A 22,182-nucleotide genomic window follows, 5' to 3' on the forward strand; every position below is an offset into this window, starting at 1 on the left:
AGGGTCGCCTCCCTACGCCTAAGGGTGGTGGGGGGGAAAACTCTGACTGTTGTTTGTGCGTATGCACCGAACAGCAGTTCAGAGTACTCTGCCTTCTTGGAGACCCTGAATGGAGTCCTGTATGGGGCTCCGGTAGGGGACTCCGTAGTTCTGCTGGGAGACTTCAACGCCCACGTGGGCAACGATGGAGACACCTGGAGAGGCGTGGTGGGGAGGAACAGCCTCCCTGATCTAAACCCGAGTGGTCGTTTGTTACTGGACTTCTGTGCTAGTCATGGATTGTCCATAACGAACACCATGTTTGAACATAAGGGTGCTCATAAGTGTACCTGGTACAGAGTACCCTAGGCCGAAGATCGATGATCGATTTTGTGATCGTGTCAGCTGATCTGAGGCCTTATGTTTTGGACACTCGGGTGAAGAGAGGGGCGGAACTGTCAACCGACCACCATCTGGTGGTGAGTTGGATCAGGGAATGGGGGAAGATTCTGGACAGACCTGGTAAGCCCAAACGGGTAGTGCGGGTGAATTGGGAACGTCTGGAGGAGGCCCCCGTCCTAGAGATCTTCAACTCACACCTCCGGCAGAGCTTTTCTAGCATTCCTGTGGAGGTTTGGGGCATTGAGCCGGAGTGGGCGGTGTTCAAATGTTTGTGATATTCATGGACAGGATATCGAGGCGTAGTCGTGGTGGAGAGGGGTTGCAGTTCGGTGAGCTGAGGATCTCAACACTGCTCTTTGCAGATGAAGTGGTCCTGATGGCATCATCGGCCTGTGACCTTCAGCACTCACTGGATCGGCTGGCAGCCCAGTGTGCAGCGGCTGGGATGAGGATCAGCACCACTAAATCTGAGGCCATGACTCTTGTTATGATATTTTTGTCCAGGAAAGGCAGCCGAGACAGGATCGCTTTTAACTCACTTTATTTGGTTAAGGTTTTGGTCTATTGTCTATCGTCTATGAAACAAAAGGAGGGGAATGGTATATAACACGCGCAGAGCATCTCTAAGCTTGGCATCTAAGATACGCCGCCGAGAGATTCTGCCCGCCTCTGTTCAGCTGTTGCTTTTTATAAACAGGTAAAAGTAAACTTCTTCTATGGCTCTAAAAACTTCCTCTGTGAACTTCCTCTTCTTCTATGGCTCTAAAAACTTCTCTCTCTAAACACTTCCTCTGTGTGTCCGTTGCTGCCCCTATGTGTAAATGTTGTAACTTTGTTAAATGTGCTCAGTACTGCCCTCTGAGGTTGTGTTAGAGTATTACTGGCTAATTTGTTAAATGTGCTCAGTACTGCCCTCTGAGGTTGTGTGAGAGTATTACTGCCTAATTTGTCAAATGTGCTCAGTGCTGCCCTCTGGCGATTGTGAGGGGAAATTACCTCTAAACTATGCTCGGTGCTGCTTTATGTGGCTATGTGAGAGTATTACAGCTAAAATGTATCACAAGGGAATATTACAACTAAAATATGTCACACTCTTAGCAGGAAACCGGTGGATTGCCTTCTCCGGGTAGGAAATGAGTCCTTAGCCCAAGTGAAGGAGTTCAAGTACCTCAGGGTCTTGTTCGCGAGTGAGGGTTCGATGGAGCGTGAGATTGGTCAGAGAATCGGAGCAGCGGGGGCGGTATTGCGTTTGCTTTACCGCACCGTTGTGACGAAAAGAGAGCTGAGCCGCAAGGCAAAGCTCTCGATCTACCGGTCGATCTTCGTTCCTATCCTCACCTATGGTCATGAGGGATGGGTGATGACCAAAAGGACCCAGGACTAGGTGGAGAGATAATATCTCAACACTGGCCTGGGAACGCCTCGGGATCCCCCCGTCAGAGCTGGTCAATGTGGCCCGGGAAAGGGAAGTCTGGGGCCCCCTGCTTGAGCTGCTGCCCCCGCGACCCGACCCCGGATAAGCGGATGACGATGAGGATGAGCGGGGTACTGGGTATACTGTGATAATTCCCTCCTAGCTCTTCCACACACATCCTATAAACACAGCCACACTCACTGTCGCATACAGTAGCCTACAACCACTATAAGTAATTGAAATTATTGAACACTCGTCATCAGTTTCTAGGACAATAAACAGTCAAATTAAAATCACCATTAGGCACTAGCATCAAATAATAATAAATAAATAACTGTTGTCTATATAAAGACTGTACTACTTTATGTAACCGGCCTGGCCTCAGTACTAATGTGCAAAGGAGACGACGGGATACTTGAGTCTTTTGCACAGGACAATTATTGCTTCTGCTGCATCCTCTGTTCAGAGTTTTAGAAACAAGAAAAAACAGTTGGGAATTTGTCAGAAACAATTACTCCAAATCATTAGTCTCCAACACTGGTTTACAGAGCCTCTAACCCATAGTTTCTGGTGGACAGACTCTGACGCTTCATTATTGCTGGACAGTCTGACGGTTCCTCATTGGTGGACAGCCTCCAACAGTTCCTCATTGGTGGACAGCCTCCAACAGTTCCTCATTGGTGGACAGCCTCCAACAGTTCCTCATTGGTGGACAGCCTCCAACAGTTCCTCATTGGTAGACAGCCTCCAACAGTTCCTCATTGGTAGACAGCCTCCAACAGTTTGTGATCCTCTCCTAGCTTGGGGATGGCCGCCCTGGGCCAGGTCACAGGCACTACTGGTGCAGGTGCTGGGGCCGGTGCATGTGGAGGTGCCAGTGCTGGAGCTGGATCAGGAGCTGGTTCAGCTGCATCTGGACACTCATCCAGCGCTGCTTCTGCTTGAACGCCGGTTCAACAGACAGCCTCTGCTCCATTCTGTGGCAGCTTCGACTTCGTCCTCACTGTCCACCGATTCCTCGTCTTCCCCCTCGTCTCTCCAGTTTCTCAGATGACGTCACGATCCCACCACTACCACCAAATGTGAGGAGCGATGTGGTCACCCCACTTTGGAAAAAAGAGTGAAGTTTAATTTCCTTCAAACAAAAATGCAAAAATAAATAAACATAAATAAAACCACGGTTCAAAATATGAATGAAAGTTTAAAAAATAGCTTTTAGCAATTTAGCCTAGGTTAGCATAATCATAGCTTAAATTAACATATGGTTCCTCGTACTGGCCTCGCATCAAGCCAGCACCTACCTTGACCCATAGATACAGAACACTAGATGTCTTACGGCGGAGTCTAGAACGTCATCACAGGTGGCCATCTTGTCACAGGAAAGCTTTCTGGTGGTACCTGAGGTCAGTGATCTGCACAAATGCTAATACTCTTATCACGCTGAAATCTTGATGGATTTACAAACGGTTTGGTTTCTTACAAACTACTACTATTTGTAAAGGGAAATCTTGTACCTATTTTAGATTATTCTTTTTTTTAGAACATAACATAATTATTCATAAGTATGCAGTGTCATAACTACATCTCTGACATTTAGAACAAACCAAACCGTTTGAAAATCGTAAAAAGTACATGTACCACTACCAACACATGTTATGGGTGAGTGAGCTAACTGTGGCAAGATGGCCCCCAGTGTGGACGTTCGACTCCATTGCCCAGCAGAGCAGACGAGACATCTAGTGTTATTTATTTATTTTTTTATATATATATATATATATATATATATGCCTTGCCCTACCAACACAAAATGAGACACCCCCTAAATAAGCAAAGCAATTAGTCCCAGGTGGAACAATCAAAGCCAGTCGGGCCATACCATGTACATGGGGGAACATTTCATGGCCAAGGCTAGATAGACTAAGATACTGCCCCCTACTGCGACGGAAGTACAAATATGACAATTGCCTGGAATGGGAGAGACAGTGAGAAGGGTTTTCACTTTCTCACAGTACTGTAGCGCTTCTGAATGGCATCGCGATTAAAACATGTTCTCCTCAAACTCTTCTTTAACTTGTGAGCATAACTTGGGAGCATATACCATTGTTTAATAATATTCTGGCTCATAGTAAGTATACCTTGGATGTTGACAACATTTAGCCTAATAATCTTCTAAACTTCTATACAGATTATGAATGGGTTTTTCAGTACCAGAATCACATTGTTACGCTCTGTACTACTACTTAGTATGGCATTCATTGCATTATCTAATTTCATGATGAGGCTTTTATTAATGACTATACTTTTTACACAAATACATATAGATAGATAGATAGATAGATAGATAGATAGATAGATAGATAGATAGATAGATAGAGGAGAGAAGCTGTGTTGTGTTAAACATACGAAAAGCATCTGTTTTGGCACTGCAATAGTGGAACGAGCTTCCTTTCGTTGTCAGTTCTGCAGAGTCGCTCACCAGCTTCCGCAAGAGACTCAAGACTCACTTGTTCGTAGTTCAACTGGACACTGGATAGCCCCTTCCCTTACCCCCCACTGCCCCTTCTCTTCTCTTACTCACCTAAAAACACCCCTCTTACACACTTATTGTATGTTGTAAACTTGTATGTCCTGGCACTTAAAAATAGTACTTAGCATTGTGTAGCGTCTTATCCTAGCTATCTTTGTTGTATACGAGGGATGGGTTAACATAGCAATCGTAAGTGCATGGCACTTGTTTCTATGAACATCTTTACTGTACAGACTGCAATATAGTGTTGTTCCTCTTTCTTCTGACAAATGTACTAAGTAAGTACATTGTCATAAAGTCAAAAAAAATAAGCGATAAAAGTAGTGTCTGCTTAATGTCCTAAATGTAAATAACAAAATGACGACTGCTTCAGTGGGTTTTGCTATTAGATATGCTATTATATCTAAAACTTTTTCCACCAAACTCACAAGAGCAGCTGAGACAAATTTGATTTTCATGATTGTTTAACAAAAAGTTACCAAAATAAAATGCAAAAAAACCCAAAAAGAAATAATGCAAATGAAGGACAAGGAAATACCCCAGTATGTCTACATGAATTACAATTCACAAAGTCCTTTTAATTTTTACAGTCATGGTTACTCTTACGCCATAAGTCCCAACCCAAATTGACAAACACTTTTATTAAAAAAACTAGATTAAAATACCAATCCACAGTATGCATACATCTTTAGATACAATAAACTGTGTCTGAACTGAAAAGGTCCCCAAAACATGTAGCCTTCTCTAGATCAGCACAAGAATGCATGTCAAGTTTAAAATCGTTTAATTGTATATCATGAGTTTCACAATGGTTTGATTAATCTTAATGGCAGCATAGCAAGTACATTGCCCAACAGTAGTTGTGTGTTCTTACATTAAAACGCTACATGAACAAGGATGCAAATGAGCAGGAACAGGAACCGTAAAAAGTAAACCGTTATTCAGCCTCTATATACACACGCACATTTCATCACATTTTTGAAACTTAAAACTTAAAAAAACTTAAAAAACTTAGTGAAACTTAAAAAAAAAGGATTATGCCAATTATATAAAACTTTTACTTATGCTATCTTTAACATCTGACAAGGTTCACATCAATTGTTGAACAGCGGTGATCTTCATTGAAAAGTAATTTGGCAAATTTACACACATTTTCAGAGAGACAGTAGTTGTTACTTTGTTACTTTGTATAACGAGTGGAATTTACATGAAACTTTCTCTAATGTTGTTGTCATATAATTGAAGATTGTCTGATGACAGTGCTGTCCTCATTTGGTTCCAGAATAGGGGTTGGGCCTGTGGGTTTCTAGGCCAGGACATCACTGACTTCCTGCACAACCTCGTCCTTAGTTGGAGGTATTTCAGCTTGGGAAACATCTTGTCCAGCAGTATGAGAACGGCTACGTCCACCTTGTTGAGATGAAATTAAAGAGAGATTTATAACAACTTGCCACAATATAACGATGACAGGAATGCAAATTAATGTAAACAAATAAATTGCAGCATTTTATAAACATTTATTTCATTGTATACCTTCTCATCCAGAAGCCTCTGCTGAACCATGAAAAAGGTCTGCCATATCACACCGTTGACCGATGCACCACCAACGCCATTTCTTGTGCCATTTGACAGCACAAACACTGTCTTCTCGCTGCTATGGACAGCATGGTGGAGGTTTTCAATGCAGGAAAGCCCAGGGATCCAGTCCCTCTCCTCTAAACAGAGAGAGAATCTTCTGTAGCCTGAGCTCTCCAAACGGACAACCAACTCATTGTAAACCCAGTCTCTCACGGCCTGGTTGTTTGTGTCAAATACCACGAAAGCATCATAGTGTTTTGGCGAGCAACTGGCAGAAGGATGCAGGTAGCCCTTACATCCTGCCCATAGGATCTTTAGGCAGTACCACACATCCCAGCCATACAGATGTCTTAATAGTGGCAGAGCAATAGATGCACATGTGAATAGTGTATTTATGAGGAAGGCAAAGTGACCATAGAACTCCTGACAGGAACGCTTGTCGACGGTCAGCACACTTTGACCTTGCAGGGACTCTGGGAATCCACATTGGACAGCAGTGATTAGGTGAGGAATACGTGTGTTGCTGGTCCGCAGAAATTCATCCAATCCAGAGTTGTGACAGTCACAGCTGAAAGGGTTATTATGCAGTGTAAGCAATTGACAAGTAGTGCCATTTGTCAGCAGAGGTGGGAGTGACTGAGGGTTCAACACTTTGAGAAAGTTGGTATTGAGATAGAGAAACTGCAAAACGTTGGCACCACTAAAGAACTTTTCAGGAAGAGACGTAATGTGGTTGCCACTGAGGTCCAACAGAGTTAGGGTTAGTGGTGGAAACTCTGCAGTACTGTTAGGCAGAAATGAAAGGTGATTTCCACTGAGATTTAGATGTGTTAGATTTCCGAGACATGTGAGGTTCCATGGAAAATAGAAAAGGTAATTATTGCTAATGCTGAATGCTGCCTGAATGCTTACTGGTAGATTACAGAGGATCTGTTGTTCGAATGAACGTAGCCGGTTCTGAGAGATGTCCAAGTAGATTAATTTCTTGAGGTCCTGGAAGAAATGAATATAGGTCTGGCCCTCTAGATCCCACATTATATCTAGGCGATTCCCAGAAAAGTACATATACTTCACAGAGTTGCTGCTCAGTCGTGGAGTAATTCGCATTCCAATGCCATTATTTGCAAGATTCAAAACTTCCAGATTAGTGAGACTGTGAATAAACTCAAGGCGATGACCCATTCCCTTCATACGAAAGTGATACTCGTTGTGACTGAGGTCCAGTACTTTCAGAGTCCTGTTCAACTCACTGAATGCATCTGAATAATATAGGTCAATTCTATTGAATGACATATCTAGATAAGCTATGCTTTTCAAGCGGCTGAAAAGACTTCCATTTAAAGCCTGGCTTGCGTAATTGTAAGACAGGTTTAAACACACAACATTTTCCATACCATTGAAAACATCTTCATAAAGGAAAATAACATTATTTTGAGAAAGATCAATTGTCAAGTTATTTCGGCAGAATTTCTGGTTGAAATACCACATTTCAAATATGAAATTGTTAGGTATTCTACAAGTGTCATTTTCAGTCTCAGTTTGATACATGTGTCCTGATACTCGTAGCATGGGTGAATCAGAATAATCTTTGAACGCATTTGAATCCTGAGAGCCTTTTTCTAAAGAGTACCCAGATGACACATAGCAAAGGAGATAACTCAGTGAGTTCTGGGAGAGGTCTAATCTGGTGAGGGAAGGCAACATTCTCAGAGTGCTCATGTTGTACTTGCTGATGAAATTCATGCGCATCTCCAGCGTCTTTAGTTTTTGAAGTTTGGACAGCACACCAAGGCTTTTTACTGAAACATTGCTGAAAAAATTCCCGCTTAACAGAAGGGTTTCTAGATTTGAGACATTTCCCAGATGTGGTGAAAGGTTCAGCTCAGAGAATGTCTTATTTGGGTGATAGTTATAGATGAGGCTGATCCATGTTAACTGCTTTAGCTCTGTAAAGAAGGTACCATTACGGATGGTGTAGGCCAGGTAGTTGTCGGAGAGATCCAAACTCTTCAAATTTGTCAAAGGGAGAAAAAGATCTTCTGGAATGTTTTTCAAAGAGTTTCCCCTCAAGCTTAGAAAACAAATGGAGCTGTTTATAATATTGAATGAGTTAGGGTGAAGCTGTAGGGAGGCATTGTTAGGACAAGGAAAACAAGGGCGGGCTGCGTGGTCACAACGCTGACAATTCCATTCCAGATTTAGATGCTCCAGGTTGGAAAAATTTGCAAATGCCCCTTCTGGAATCTCAGTTATTGTATTCTCTTTCAAGTCCAGTGTCATAAGCGAAGCTGGCAATCCTAGTGGTATTGATGTCATATTGTTGTATCCCAGGGTTAGATTTTTTAGATGCGATAGCTCCTTGTAAACCTCTTCATGGATGTAAAATGACTGGTGGCAAGGGTTTTCATAATAACAGTTTCTTGTAAGGAAGAGCTGCTCTAGATGTGGAGTTCCAAAACGGATGATGATGTTGAAAATGCAGTTACTCTCGAGATCCAGGACCTTAAGGCTTTCAGGTAACCAGGGTAACGTGGTAAGGCTGTTTCCTGCCAGATATAGATAAGTGAGGTTGTGCAGACTCCTGAAGGCATCCTTGTGTATTTCGACTCGACAGGTTTTACTAGTTCTCAGGTTTTTTGGATCACAATTCCCCGTCATTTTCAGAGTGATAAGATTTGGAATGCCAGAGAATTTATGCTGTCTCACTTCCCGTATCTTGGTGTGACTTAGGTCGAGAAACGTGACATTCATTGAAGTAAAAAAAGGGATGTTATCGAGCGGCCTGTGAGTGCAGTATACCTCAGTACCGTTTTCATTATTGTCACATGGGGAAAACAGGGGGGTTCTTCCTCTCAATGAAGGAAGTTGGCTCAGTAATAGAAAAATCACTTTCTGAAAGATACCCTGAAAAGAACAATGGGAAATAAGTTATAAATTTACTTTTTCATCAGGTACTGTAATCAAAGTGACAATGACAGTGATAATTTCTCCTAGGAAGGATGACGTTTAGGATATCTGAAATATAAATTGTTGATAGGATTTTGGTAACCTGAAAATTTCATTTATTACCAGGAAGAATTGAATCACATATCTGCAAAAATATCTAGCTATTAAATGTTCAAATGGCTGGCCTAGGCACTAGACGAGATACAGTAACTCAATGTATACATCATGTCCTCTAATCCTAAACATTTACATATTTTTGTATTATAATAATATTCCTAGAAACAATAAAATGCTTTCATCCTCATATGCCAAACACACACCACAACAATTTAGATTTGTTTTTAATTTAGAGCTCACTTTCAAATGACATTCTATATTTAATCCCTGCGTGGTACACTCCACACGTGGTCCGTTGTTTAGGTATGACGAATTACCCGCAATATTTCTAGAGGACTAAAATGTACATTTTCAGTCTAGCGCGAGTCAGAGCCATCAATATAAAGAATACAATGAATGTATAACGGTTTTAAATGATCCTAGGCTCCTTTGACGATGTCCAGACAGATTGAATCTGAAATAATCACATCTTTTATCATTTCCGATAAGAGAACCTTTGGAACCAGGATTTGTTTCTGATTTTTCAAGAGTAATATAGGTGTTGACAATTTAATTTCAGCAAATTCATGTCCTTATTGTTTAGATATCTGATTTTATAGATTGCAGGTTTATATCTTACTGTTTAATAGGCAATAGCATATTCTATTATACATTTAGCACCTTAAAATACTATAGTTGGAATCAAATAAAAACAAATTGTGTTAAACTTTAGATATGTGTGAATGCTCCTTCTATCCTCAATTTGTGATATATTCTATACTATTTGTCTAAGAGTAGTCTACCAGAAGCAAGTCAAAATTCCTGTAGCGTTAACTTGGCATAATACAATTTGAGAGATCAATAGTGGAAACATATTAGGAAATATCATAAATGACCTACCATTATCTCTACCGAACTGATGTCTAAGCGGAGACAAAACTGTTGGGCATGACAGCTCTGCAGAAGTGAAACACGATGGTTTGGTCAAGTGACCAAGATTGTGTAGTGTACACTTTGTAGTGCTACACTTTGTGTGCTCTCTGCTTTCTATCTTCATTTTGGAGTAAAGAAGTGTATGCAGGGTTTAAAGGGGAAGGTCAGGTTTCAGGTTTCTAATCTCCAACCTTTACTTCCTCGCAGATTAGCTTTACCTGCCTATTCACCATTCAATCTTTTTTCTCTGTTCTCTTTTAAAGATCGGATGAGGTGGGCCCCATACATACCTTCGCTTTGGGCCCCCAATTTGCTAAATCCGCCACTGCATGTGACCTCCCTTTTCCGTGACCTCCACTGTAGTTGCTTGCATCAGATTCGAGACAATGGTACTAGCCTACAAGGCGTCAATTGAACTGCACCTGCCTCCCTCCAAGCGTTGGTCAGACCACACACCCCAGCTCAACTGCTCCGCTCAGATATCTCAACTTGACGCCTGGTACCTTCATCGCTAAGAGCAGCCAAAAGTTGAACAACAAAGTCTCTGTTTTGGCACCACAATGGTGGAACGAGCTCCCTGCCAATGTCAGGACCACAGAGTCGCTCACCAGCTTCCGCGAGAGACTCAAGACTCATTTGTTCACTCATGAGTTCACCTGGATTCTGCATTGCCTCCTACCTTACCCCCCACTGCCCCTTCTCTTCCCTTACTCTCCTAAAAGAAAACCTCTTACAAACTCATTGTATGTTGTAAGTCATGGCACTTAATGTACGCACTTATTGTATGTTGTTGTACGCCCTGGCACATAAAAATAGTACTTAGCATTGTGTAGCGTCTTATCCTAGCTATCTTTGTTGTATACGGGGAATTGGTTAACATAGCAATTGTAAGTGCTTGGCACTTGTTTCTATGAATGCACTGTAATGTACTGACTAAGTAAGTACATTGTAAGTCGCTTTGGATAAAAGCATCTGCAAAATGTCCTAAATGTAAATGTAAGCCACACAGCGGCAATCACAGAATGAGGACCGCCTGAGTTGGTTTTACAATTAAATATGAACACTTTTTCCTCCAACTCTATTCTATGCACGTATAAACTCACAAGAGCAGCAGATACAGATTTGAATTTAATGATTGTTTAACAAAAAGTTGAAAAGTTTCATTGCATACACATTAGTTTCATGAAGGTTTGATTTATCTAAATGGCAGCATAGCCAGTACATTGTCCAACAGTAGTTATGTGTTTTTACATTAAAACGCTACATGAACAAGGATACACATGAACAGGAACAGGAACAATAATCTCAAATTTAACACAAATTATTGAAAGGATGTGTTCCACATTGAAATGTTATTCAGCCTCTATATACACACATTTCATCACATTTTTGAGAAACAGTAGATGTTAGTTTGTTAAACTAGAGACAAAAAAAAAAGATTATGTTAATTATATAGAACTTTGACTTATGGTATCTTTAACATCTCACAAGGTTCACATCAATTAATGAACAGCAGTGGTTTTCAATGAAAAGTAATTTGGCCTATTTACACACATTTTCAGAGAGACAGTAGTTGTAACTTTGTTACTTTGTATAACAACTGGAATTTATATGAAACTTTCACTAATGTTGTTGTCATATAATTGAATATTGTCTGATGACAGTGCTGTCCTCATTTGGTTCCAGAATAGGGGTTGGGCCTGTGGGTTTCTAGGCCAGGACATCACTGACTTCCTGCACAACCTCGTCCTTAGTTGGAGGTACTTCAGCTTGGGATACATCTTGTCCAGCAGTATGAGAACGGCTACGTCCACCTTGTTGAGATTAAATTAAAGAGAGATTTATAACAACTTGCCACAATATAATGATGATAGGAATGCTAATGAATGTAAACAAATAACTTTAAGCATTTTGTAAATATTTATTTCAGTGTATACCTTCTCATCCAGAAGCCTCTGCTGAACCATGAAAAAGGTCTGCCGTATCACACCGTTGACCGTTGCTTCACCAACGCCATTTCTTGTGCCGTTGGACAGCACAAACACTGTCTTTTCGCTGCTATGGACAGCATGGTGGAGGTTTTCAATACAGGAAAGCCCAGGGATCCAGTCCCTCTCTTCTAAACAGAGAGAGAATCTTCTGTAGCCTGAGCTCTCCAAACGGACAACCAACTCATTGTAAACCCAGTCTCTCACGGCCTGGTTGTTTGTGTCAAATACCACGAAAGCATCATAGTGTTTTGGCGAGCAACTGGCAGAAGGATGCAGGTAGCCCTTACATCCTGCCCATAGGATCTGTAGGCAGTACCACACATCCCAGCCATACAGATGTCTTAGCAGTGGCAGAGCAATAAATGCACATGTGAAGAGTGTACTTAAGAGGAAGGCCAAGCCACCATAGATCTCCTGACAGGAATGCTGGTCAACGGTCAGCACACTTTGACCCTGCAGGGACTCTGGGAATTCACATTGGACAGCAGTGGTCAGGTGAGGAATACGTGTGTTGCTGGTCCGCAGAAATACCTCCAATCCAGAGTTGTAACAGTCACAGCTGAAAGGGTTGTCATGCAGGGTAAGCAATTGTAAAGAAGTACCATTTGTCATTAGAGGTGGGAGTGACTGAAGGTTCAACACTACGAGACGGTTGGTATTGAGATAGAGACACTGCAAAGCTTTGGCTTGACTTAAGAATTGATCAGGAAGATGGGTAATCTTGTTGCTACTGAGATCCAAGAGGTACAAATCTGGTGGAAACTCTGTAACACTGTCAGGCAAAAATGAAAGGTGATTTCCACTGAGATTGAGATGACTAAGATTTCCAAGACATGTGAGGCTCGGCCATGGAAAATAATGAAGGTAATTATTGCTGATGGTGAGGGCCTGTAGGCTCACTGGTAGATTACAGAGAATATGTTGTTCGACTGAATGTAGCCGGTTCTGTGAGATGTCCAAGTAGATTAATTTACTAAGGTCCTGGAAGAAATGAATGTAGGTCTGGCCCTCTGTATTCCACATTGGACCTAGGTGATTCCCTGAAAAGTACATATACTTCACAGAGTCGCTGCTCAGTCTTGGGTCTATTTGTATCCCAATGCCATTATTTGCCAGATTTAAGACTTCCAGATTAGTGAGACATTGAATTAACTTTAAACGATGACCCATTCCCGTCATGCGAAAGTGATACTCATTGTGACTGAGGTCCAGTACCTTCAGAGTCTTGTTCAACTCACTGAATGCCTCTCTATAATATAGGTCAATTCTATTGTATGACATATCTAAGTAAACTAAGCTTTTCAAGCGACTGAAAAGTTTTCCTTTTAATGCCTGACTGGCGTAATTGTAAGACAGGTTTAAACACACAACATTTTCCATACCATCGAAAACATCTTCATGAAGGAAAATAACATTATTTTGAGAAAGATTAATTGTCAAGTTATTTCGGCAGAATTTCTGGTTGAAATGCCACATTTCCAATACGATATTGTTAGGTGTTATACATGTGTCACTTTCACTCTCAGTATAAGACCCATGTGCTGATAATGGTAGCATGGGTGAATCAGATAAATATTTGAAAACCTTTGGATCCTGACAACCTTGTTCTAAAGAGTACGCAGATGACACATTGCAAGGGAGATAACTCAGTATGTTCTGGGAGAGGTCTAATCTGGTGAGGGAGGGCAACATTCCCAGAGTACTCATATTGTAATAGAAGAGAAAATTCTTGCGCATCTCCAGTGTCTTCAGTTTCTGAAGTTGGGACAGAACCACAAGGCTTTTTTCAGAAACTGTGCTGAAAAAGTTCCCGCTGAGAAGTAGGGTTTTTAGATTGGAGACATTGCCCAGGTGTGGTGAAAGGATCAGGTCATGAAATGTCTTCAGTGGTTGAAAGTTATAGATGAGGCTGATCCATGTTAACTGCTTTAGCTCTGTAAAGAAGGTACCATTACGGATGGTGTAGGCCAGGTAGTTACTGGAGAGATCCAACCTTTTCAAGTTTGTCAAAGGGAGAAAAAGACCTTCTGGAATATTGTTCAAAGAGTTTCCCTTCAAGCTCAGATAAACAAGGGAGCTGTTGATTGCATAAAAAGAGTTTGGGTGTAGCTGTAGGGAGGCATTGTTAGGGCAAGGAAAACAAGGGTGGGCTGCATGGTCACAACGCTGACAATTCCATTCCAGATTTAAATACTCTAGGTTTGGGAGCATGGCAAATGCCCCTTCTGGAATCTCCGTTATTGTATTCAGCTTCAAGTCCAAACTTGTAAGAGAAGCTGGCAATCCGAGTGGTATTGATGTTATATTGTTGTTTCCCAAGGTTAGATTATTTAAATGTGATAGCTCTTTGTAAACATCCTCATGGATGTAAAATGGCTGGTAACAAGGGTTTTCATAATAACAGTTCATTGTGAGGAGGAGCTGCTCTAGATGTGGAGTTCCAAAAGGGATGATGATGTTGAAAATGCAGTTACTCTCGAGATCCAGGACCTTAATGCTTTCAGGTAACCAGGGTAACGTGGTAAGGCTGTTTCCTTCCAGATATAGATAAGTGAGGTTGTGCAGACTCCTGAAGGCATCATACTGTATATTGACATGACAGGAGAGGGCAATCCTAGTTCTCAAAGTTTTTGGAGCACAATTCCACCTCATTTTCAGAGTGAGAAGATTTGGGATGCCAGAGAAAACATGCTGTTTCACTTCCCGTATCTTCGTGTGACTTAGGTCAAGCAACGTTACATTTAGTGAAGTAAAAATTGGGATGTCATTGAGTGGCCGGTGGGTGCAGTATACCTCAGTACCGTTTTCATTATTGTCACATGGAAAAAACTGTGGGGTTCTTCCTCCCAATAAGGGAAGTTGGCTCAGTAACAGAAGAACAACTTTTAGAAATATGTCCTAAAAAAGAGGGAAAATGGGAAATTTGTTATTATTTGACTTTTCAATCAGGTACTCCAAATATATATTCTTGACTGGGAGTTTGTTTATCATATACGTAAGTTAAAAGAGTAGAGCAATCTGGTATGTCCATTTAATATGCCACGTTCCTTAAAAGTGTGTAAAGCATGGCAATTGCATGATAAACGGGTTTCAAAATATAGTTAAAATCACGTCCTGCAATCTTAAAGATTTGATTACATTCCGGGAACATAATATGTAATAATAATATTCCTAGAAAACAATACCATTCTTCTTTTATAACATCATCCTAATTTGCCAAACTCACATTAAAAGACTTACATTTTAATAAAATCACATCACAGAGCAGCTCACCTTGAAATTATGTCCATTCAATTGTTTTGCGGTGCAGCACACAGGGGATGGGTATTTACCACAGGGTCTCAAATCACAAGATTTCTATATTAATAAAAATAAAACAAGGATTTGTTTTAGATTTTTCTGATTATACTAGGCCTGGAGTTTCCCTAGTCTTTCATGTTTGAATCTGGTCAATAGTCTTATATTGTGAGCTTGGCATAATAAAATGTGTTACTAAGAAATAGATCAACAGTGAAAACATTTTATAAATATTAGAAATTACCTACCATGATTTCTACTTGACTGATCATTGGTCGGAGACGCAGCCATATGATGGGCATAAAAGCTCTGAAGAAGTAAAACAGAATAGGTTGGTAATGCCCCCAAGAATAGTTTCTGTTCCTGACAATCACCAGGTGTGTTCTGTCACACTAAAATAATAAATTTAATAATTTCTGTTCTTACATGCATGTAAACATCCTACACGTCGTCCCTTCAATGGGAAACTCTGAAGAAGTAAAACAGAATAGGTTGGTAATGTCCCCACAAATAGTTTCTGTTCCTGACAATCACCAGGTGTGTTCTGTCATACTAAAATAAATAATTAAATAATTTCTGTTCTTACATGCATGTAAACATCCTACACGTCGTCCCTTCAATGGGAAACTTGCACGGTCGGGGAGACAGTCTTCACTATAGTTGTATCCTCTTTCCACCATACACCTGCATGTATTATAATGAAGTCACACACACAAAGGATCATCAGTACCTAGCTTGGACATGGTTTTCCAAGTCACACACACACTGTGTGTGTGTGTGTGTGTCTCTGCAGGTGTGCAGAGAAGTATAGCGATGCTCATTCTGACTTTTATCTGTTTATGAAGGTATATTTGAATAGTTATACACTTAAACCTGTTAAAATCCAGTATTGTCTGAGTTTTGTCATGTACCGACTGGCTTTGTGAAGCCTGTGTTAGCATGTGCTTGCAGTATTATTAAATAGACCATTCTAACAAATTTATGATATCAGCCATGAAGCCACTTGCTTACTGTTATTAGATAGAAGGCTAACAGGCTATAACTTAGTTTAAACTTTAAAGTGCTCCCAGTTACAACAGATCGTAACAGCTCTGTCGGACATGTAATTTCTCAAAGTGGTACAATGTATTAGTGGGTGTGGATTTTATTGCTCAAAAAACATGATCTTGGTTGAGAGGAAAACAGCCCGAGCATCTGCTACAAGCGTGGATGTAGCTATATGCAGTGACGGACTGGACGGTCTGGCATTTGGGCAGATGCCAGAAGGGCCGCGGCTTCTCGTGGGCCGTTTGCCCCCCCCATATACATACACACACACACACACACACACACACACACACACACACACACACACACACACACACACACACACACACACACAGAGACAGAGAGAGACAGACAGACAGACAGACAGACAGACGGTTCTCTGCCTTGTGTATGAAAAGTGCCAGTGGCGGAGCCACCCCTGGTGGCCGTGGCCGCCATCGCGTTCGCTCCTCCCCGTCGACAATCGCGTTACCCCCCCCCCCCCCCCCCCCCCGACTAGGAGGGTATAGGCCGTTTTATGCTAGCTCTGGGATGGCAATCCCTTCAGACCAATGGACAGGACATCTGCTATATATACGTATATGCTTGATTCATGTATTACTCCCAATTGACTACAGCAGTAAGCTATAATCCCTTCTCTATATATCAGCACACTAATGTACGTGAAATGTTCCACCATTTAATATTATTCACATTGAATTTCAATAAATACGTTTCAATGAAACATCTTACTGGTAGCGCAGCCAGTATATTGTCCAAAATGATGTGTTCTACATTAAAAACGTTCACATTACATTGTTGTGATACACCCTTCAAATTGAACAGGGACACAAACTGAAGCTAAACATCTCAAAGGTTTCACAGATTAACAGATTCACAGATTAAAGGGCCATGTCATGCCACCCAGTGGACTGTAACAAACGTTGCTCATCTATCCTTCATATAGCTGGGTGACATCACAAGCGGGCGTGTCCACCCAGATATATGAAGCATAGATGAGTAACGTTTGCTACAGTCCACTGGGTAGGCTGGTAGACTGTTCTATCCAGCTAGATCTAAGTGGACACGCCCACTTGTGATGTCACTATGGCACAGGGTAGGAATGATTTTCAAACAGCTTGTACCAGCTAATCACACCCACACCTGGTGGCATGACATTAGCCCTTTAAATGACAAAGTAAGTTGTTTATAGTTTACAATATGCAATTTAGAAAAAGGATTAGGGAAACTATATAAAACTTTCACTAATGTTGTTGTCATATAATTGAAGATTGTCTGATGACAGTGCTGCCCTCATTTCGTTCCAGAATAGGGGTTGGGCCTGTGGGTTTCTAGGCCAGGATATCACGGACTTCCTGCACAACCTCGTCCTTAGTTGGAGGTACTTCAGCTTGGGATACATCTTGTCCAGCAGTATGAGAACGGCTACGTCCACCTTGTTGAGATGAAATCAAAGAGATTCATAACAACATGCCAACAATATAATGATGATAGGAATGCTAATGAATGTAAACAAAAATAGAAGCATTTATAAACATTTATTTAATTGTATACCTTCTCATCCAGAAGCCTCTGCTGAACCATGAAAAAGGTCTGCCGTATCACACCGTTGACCGTTGCTTCACCAATGCCATTTCTTGTGCCGTTGGACAGCACAAACACTGTCTTTTCGCTGCTATGGACAGCATTGTGGAGATTTTCAATGCAGGAAAGCCCAGGGATCCAGTCCCTCTCCTCTAAACAGAGAGAGAATCTTCTGTAGCCTGAGCTCTCCAAACGGACAACCAACTCATTGTAAACCCAGTCTCTCACGGCCTGGTTGTTTGTGTCAAACACCACAAAAGCATCATAGTGTTTTGGCGAGCAACTGGCAGGAGGATGCAGGTAGCCCTTACATCCTGCCCATAGGATCTGTAGGCAGTACCACACATCCCAGCCATACAGATGTCTTAACAGCGGCAGAGCAATAAATGCACATGTGATGATCGTACATAAGAGGAAGGCCAAGCCACCATAGATCTGACAGTTACTATGGTCCACTGTCAGCACACTCTTTCCCTGCAGGGACTCTGGGAATTCACATCGGACAGCAGTAGTCAAGTAAAGAATACGTGTGGTGCTGGTCCGCAGAAATTCCCCCAATCCAGAATTGTAACAGTCACAGCTGAAGTGGTTATTATGTAGAGTAAGCAACTGATGAGAAGTGCCATTTTTCAGCAGGGGTGGGAGTGACTGAAGGTTCAACACTTTGAGACGGTTGGTATTGAGATAGAGACACTGCAAAGCTTTGGCTTGACTAAAGAACTGATCAGGAAGATGGCTTATCCAGTTGTTACTGAGGTCCAAGAGGGAAAGTTCTGGTGGAAACTCTGTTACACTTCCAGGCAAATATGAAAGGTGATTTCCACTGAGATGGAGATGACTAAGATTTCCAAGACAAGTAAGGCTCGGCCATGGAAAATAATGAAGGTAATTATTGCTGATGGTGAGGGCCTGTAGGCTCCCTGGTAGATTACAGAGGATCTGTTTTTCGACTGAATGTAGCCGGTTCTGTGAGATGTCCAAGTAGATTAATTTCCTGAGATCCTGGAAGAAATGTACGTAGGTCTGGCCATCCCCTTCCCACATTATATCTAGGCGATTCCCAGAGAAGTACATATACTTCACAGAGTTGCTGCTCAGTCTCGGATCTATTCGCCCACTAATGTCATTATTTGCAAGATTTAAGACTTCCATATTAGAGAGACTGTGAATAAACTCAATACGATGACCCATTCCCCTCATACGAAAGTGATACTCATTGTGACTGAGGTCCAGTACCTTCAGAGTCTTGTTCAACTCACTGAATGCATCTCTATAATATAGGTCAATTCTATTGTATGACATATCTAAGTAAACTAAGCTTTTCAAACGACTGAAAAGTCTACCTCTTAAAGCCTGGCTTGCATAATTGTAAGACAGGTTTAAACACACAATATTTTCCATACCATCGAAAACATCTTCATGAAGGAAAATAACATTATTTTGAGAAAGATCAATTGTGAATTTATTTCGGCAGAATTTCTTGTTGAAATGCCACATTTCAAATATTGTACTGTTAGTTCTACAGGTGTCACTTTCAGTCTCACTTTGATACATGTCTGCTGATACTGGTAGCATGGGTAAATCTGAATAATCTTCGAAAGCATTTGAATCTTGAGAGCCTTTTTCCAAAGAGTATCCATGTGACACATTGTAAGGGAGATAACTTAGAATGTTCTGGGACAGGTCTAATCTGGTGAGGGAAGGCAATATTCCCAGAGTACTCATGTTGAAATAGCTGATGAAATTCATGCGCATCTCCAGCATCTTAAGTTGTTTAAGTCGGGACAGAACCACAATGCTTTGTTCTGAAATTGTGCCGAAAAAGTATCCGCTGAGAAGTAGAGTTTCTAGATTTGATACATTGCCCAGGTGTGGTGAAAGGATCAGATCATGAAATTTCGTTAGTGGTTGAAAGTTATAGATGAGGCTGATCCATGTTAACTGCTTTAGCTCTGTAAAGAAGGTACCATTACGGATGGTGTAGGCCAGGTAGTTGTCGGAGAGATCCAACCTCTTCAAATTTGTCAAAGGGAGAAAAATACCCTCTGGAATATTGTTCAAAGAGTTTCCCTTCAAGCTCAGATAAACAACAGAGCTGTTGATCGCATAAAAGGAGTTTGGGTGTAGCTTTAGGGAGGCATTGTTAGGGCAAGGAAAACAAGGGTGGGCTGCATGGTCACAACGCTGACAATTCCATCCCAGATTTAAATGTTCCAAGTTGGGAAGCATGGCAAATGCCCCTTCTGGAATCTCAGTTATTGTATTCTCTTTCAAGTCCAGTGACATAAGTGAAGCTGGTAATCCTAGTGGTACTGATGTCAAATTGTTGTATCCCAGGGTTAGATTTTTTAGATGTGATAGCTCCTTGTAAACATCCTCATGGATGTAAAATGGCTGGTAACAAGGGTTTTCATAATAACAGTTCATTGTGAGGAAGAGCTGCTCTAGATGTGGAGTTCCAAAAGGGATGATGATGTTGAAAATGCAGTTACTCTGGAGATCCAGGACCTTTATGCTTTCAGGTAACCAGGGTAACGTGGTAAGGCTGTTTCCTTCCAGATATAGATAAGTGAGGTTGTGGAGACTCCTTAAGGCATCCTTGTGTATTTTGACTCTACAGTAGACGGTTTTATTAGTTCTTAGGTTTTTTGGATCACAATTCCACCTAATTTTCAGAGTGATAAGGTTTTGGATACCAGAGAATTTATGTTGTCCGACTTCCCGTATCTTGGTGTGACTTAGGTCGAGAAACGTTACATTCATTGAAGTAAAGAAAGGGATGTCATTGAGTGGCCTGTGTGCACAGTACACCTTTGTAGCAATTTCATTATTGTCACATGGGAAAAACGGGGGAATACTTGCTCTCAATAAAGGAAGTTGGCTCAGTAATAGAAGAACAACTTTTTGAAAGATATCCTGAAAGAGAAAATGGGATACAAGTTATTATTGGACTTTTCCATCAGTTACTCCAAAGATAAATTGTTGACTGGCAGTTTTGTATTGTATAGGTAAGTTAACAGAGCAGTGTAATCGGTTATGTCCGGCTTACTTTCTTAGTGTGTAAAGCCGGGCACGTAACACCAGCACAGAGAATGTTATTTCCACACTATGTGCTCTTATCCTAAAATCTTCAACATACATATTCCTAAAAGATAATATTTCTGGAAACAATTAAATGCTTTGGCATTACATCATTCTAATATGCAAAGCTCACATAGACTTTTAAACCTTGCCAAAATTCTGCCTGACGAGAGCAGCTCACTGTCTAATGAGTCTTAAGTCAATTTCTGCGCAGAAAAGCACACACTAGTCGATTGTCGAGGTAGGACAGGGAATAACCAGAGAGAATAAGCCTCACGTCACAAGATTTCTATAGGACAAAAAAATCTAGTTCGATTATTTGCGTACTGATGCCAAGGCTAATGTGTGCCTACTATGGCGGCAGCATTATGACAAGTGAGCTTGGCATAATACAATGTGTTACTATGATAAGATCAACAGTGGAAATTGTAAAATATCTGAATTGACTTACCATCATTTGCATTGGCCTGATTCAAGCAGGGACGCAGGTGTTTGAGGAGCATGAACGCTCTGCAGAAGTGAAACAGCCAAGATTAGGTTAGTACTTTTTGTTTGAGCATCAGTAACTCAGTGGTTGTACTAATGGTACTAGTGGTTTTTGTACTAAAAATAAAACTAATTTGGACATCTACGACACAATCACAGATTATGAGTTAATGCAGAATACAAAGAGTTGTTAACCTACCCCAAATTAACACTAGCTGGAGATAGATCTAGGGAGAACAATGAAAGGTCATTTGCAGAAGTAATATCCACACAATAAAAAAAATGAATAATAATCCACATGCAATAACTGTATTGAAGAATAAACAGTTCTGAATAAAATGATGAAATAATTTAAAAGGATTTCTTCCAAAACTTTGAAGTTAGTTAGTGTGGACTGTATTTCTGAATGTGCATGTATCACTAGGCTAATCACTGTCATAGTTGTAGATGCCAGTCTTGCCGCCTTTGTAGGTCCAGAACAGACAACATACACACTTAACCAACCCATCTTTTGGCCATGAGTTTGTAACATTTTTAACAAACTGCTGCATCTTTCTCCACCCCATGCAGCCATGAGAAAATGTTTAAGCATTTTGGTTTGTTAGTATGAGTTAGAATGACTGCAGATCATCAAATTAAAGAAAGTTAAGTTAAATAATTCTAAAATATGATGAATGCTAGGCAAAAAAAAATTGCATCTCTTACCTGAAGAGCTTTTGGTCATAAAATCCACAATGTTGCTCACAGAGAAATTACACCTAACCTGTGAGATCAAAAAGGAAATGGGAGTGTACGATATTGATGACATCATCACAGCTCTT

The 22,182-nt window shown here is 41.0% G+C and overlaps 4 protein-coding genes across 5 annotated transcripts; all 4 read right to left on the reverse strand.

Annotated features, from left to right (window-relative positions):
* Nucleotides 1-5,007: 5,007 nt before the first annotated feature.
* On the reverse strand, nt 5,008-6,461 carry LOC311360026 (toll-like receptor 9; the record flags this gene model as incomplete). The annotated part of the gene is made up of 2 exons (XM_084480104.1): nt 5,008-5,732; nt 5,856-6,461. Coding segments are annotated over 2 exons (813 nt in total), but the record flags the coding sequence as incomplete, so codon positions are not given.
* LOC311359791 (toll-like receptor 9) lies at nt 6,330-8,261 on the reverse strand. The gene is made up of 3 exons (XM_084479829.1): nt 7,559-8,261; nt 6,813-7,306; nt 6,330-6,468 (listed from the first exon to the last, which is right to left on the reverse strand). The coding sequence occupies exons 1-3, from the start codon at nt 8,214-8,216 to the stop codon at nt 6,463-6,465; spliced, it is 1,158 nt and encodes a 385-aa protein (XP_084335955.1). The 5' UTR covers nt 8,217-8,261; the 3' UTR covers nt 6,330-6,462.
* A 3,221-nt stretch (nt 8,262-11,482) lies between these two features.
* Nucleotides 11,483-15,629, reverse strand: LOC311359194 (toll-like receptor 9; the record flags this gene model as incomplete). Of its 2 annotated transcripts, XM_084479176.1 has the most annotated exons (5): nt 15,590-15,629; nt 15,412-15,472; nt 15,140-15,223; nt 11,813-14,764; nt 11,483-11,689 (listed from the first exon to the last, which is right to left on the reverse strand). In XM_084479176.1, the coding sequence occupies exons 1-5, from the start codon at nt 15,601-15,603 to the stop codon at nt 11,483-11,485; spliced, it is 3,318 nt and encodes a 1,105-aa protein (XP_084335302.1). In that variant the 5' UTR covers nt 15,604-15,629. The 2 variants fall into 2 exon arrangements, with proteins under 2 accessions (XP_084335302.1, XP_084335303.1); XM_084479177.1 differs by lacking the exons at nt 15,140-15,223; nt 15,590-15,629 and having other exon boundaries at nt 15,412-15,427.
* A 1,411-nt stretch (nt 15,630-17,040) lies between these two features.
* LOC311359193 (toll-like receptor 9) lies at nt 17,041-22,172 on the reverse strand (the record flags this gene model as incomplete). The annotated part of the gene is given in 6 exon segments (XM_084479175.1): nt 17,041-17,645; nt 17,765-20,710; nt 21,327-21,345; nt 21,347-21,385; nt 21,561-21,588; nt 22,067-22,172. Coding segments are annotated over 6 exon segments (3,345 nt in total). The 3' UTR covers nt 17,041-17,438.
* Nucleotides 22,173-22,182: the final 10 nt, after the last annotated feature.

Source organism: Micromesistius poutassou, assembly GCF_964030765.1.
Source record: "Micromesistius poutassou genome assembly, chromosome: 15".
Taxonomy (NCBI): domain Eukaryota; kingdom Metazoa; phylum Chordata; class Actinopteri; order Gadiformes; family Gadidae; genus Micromesistius; species Micromesistius poutassou.

Excerpts from the sequence above, each read along its gene's own strand:
- LOC311359791 (XM_084479829.1), bottom strand. The coding sequence starts at position 8,216 with ATGACATCAATACCACTAGGATTGCCAGCTTCGCTTATGACACTGGAC. Across the intron at positions 7,307-7,558 it reads CCTCTCCCAGAACTCACTGA|ATGTTTTCAATGGTATGGAA; the intron begins GTTATCTCCTTT and ends TCCTTTATGAAG.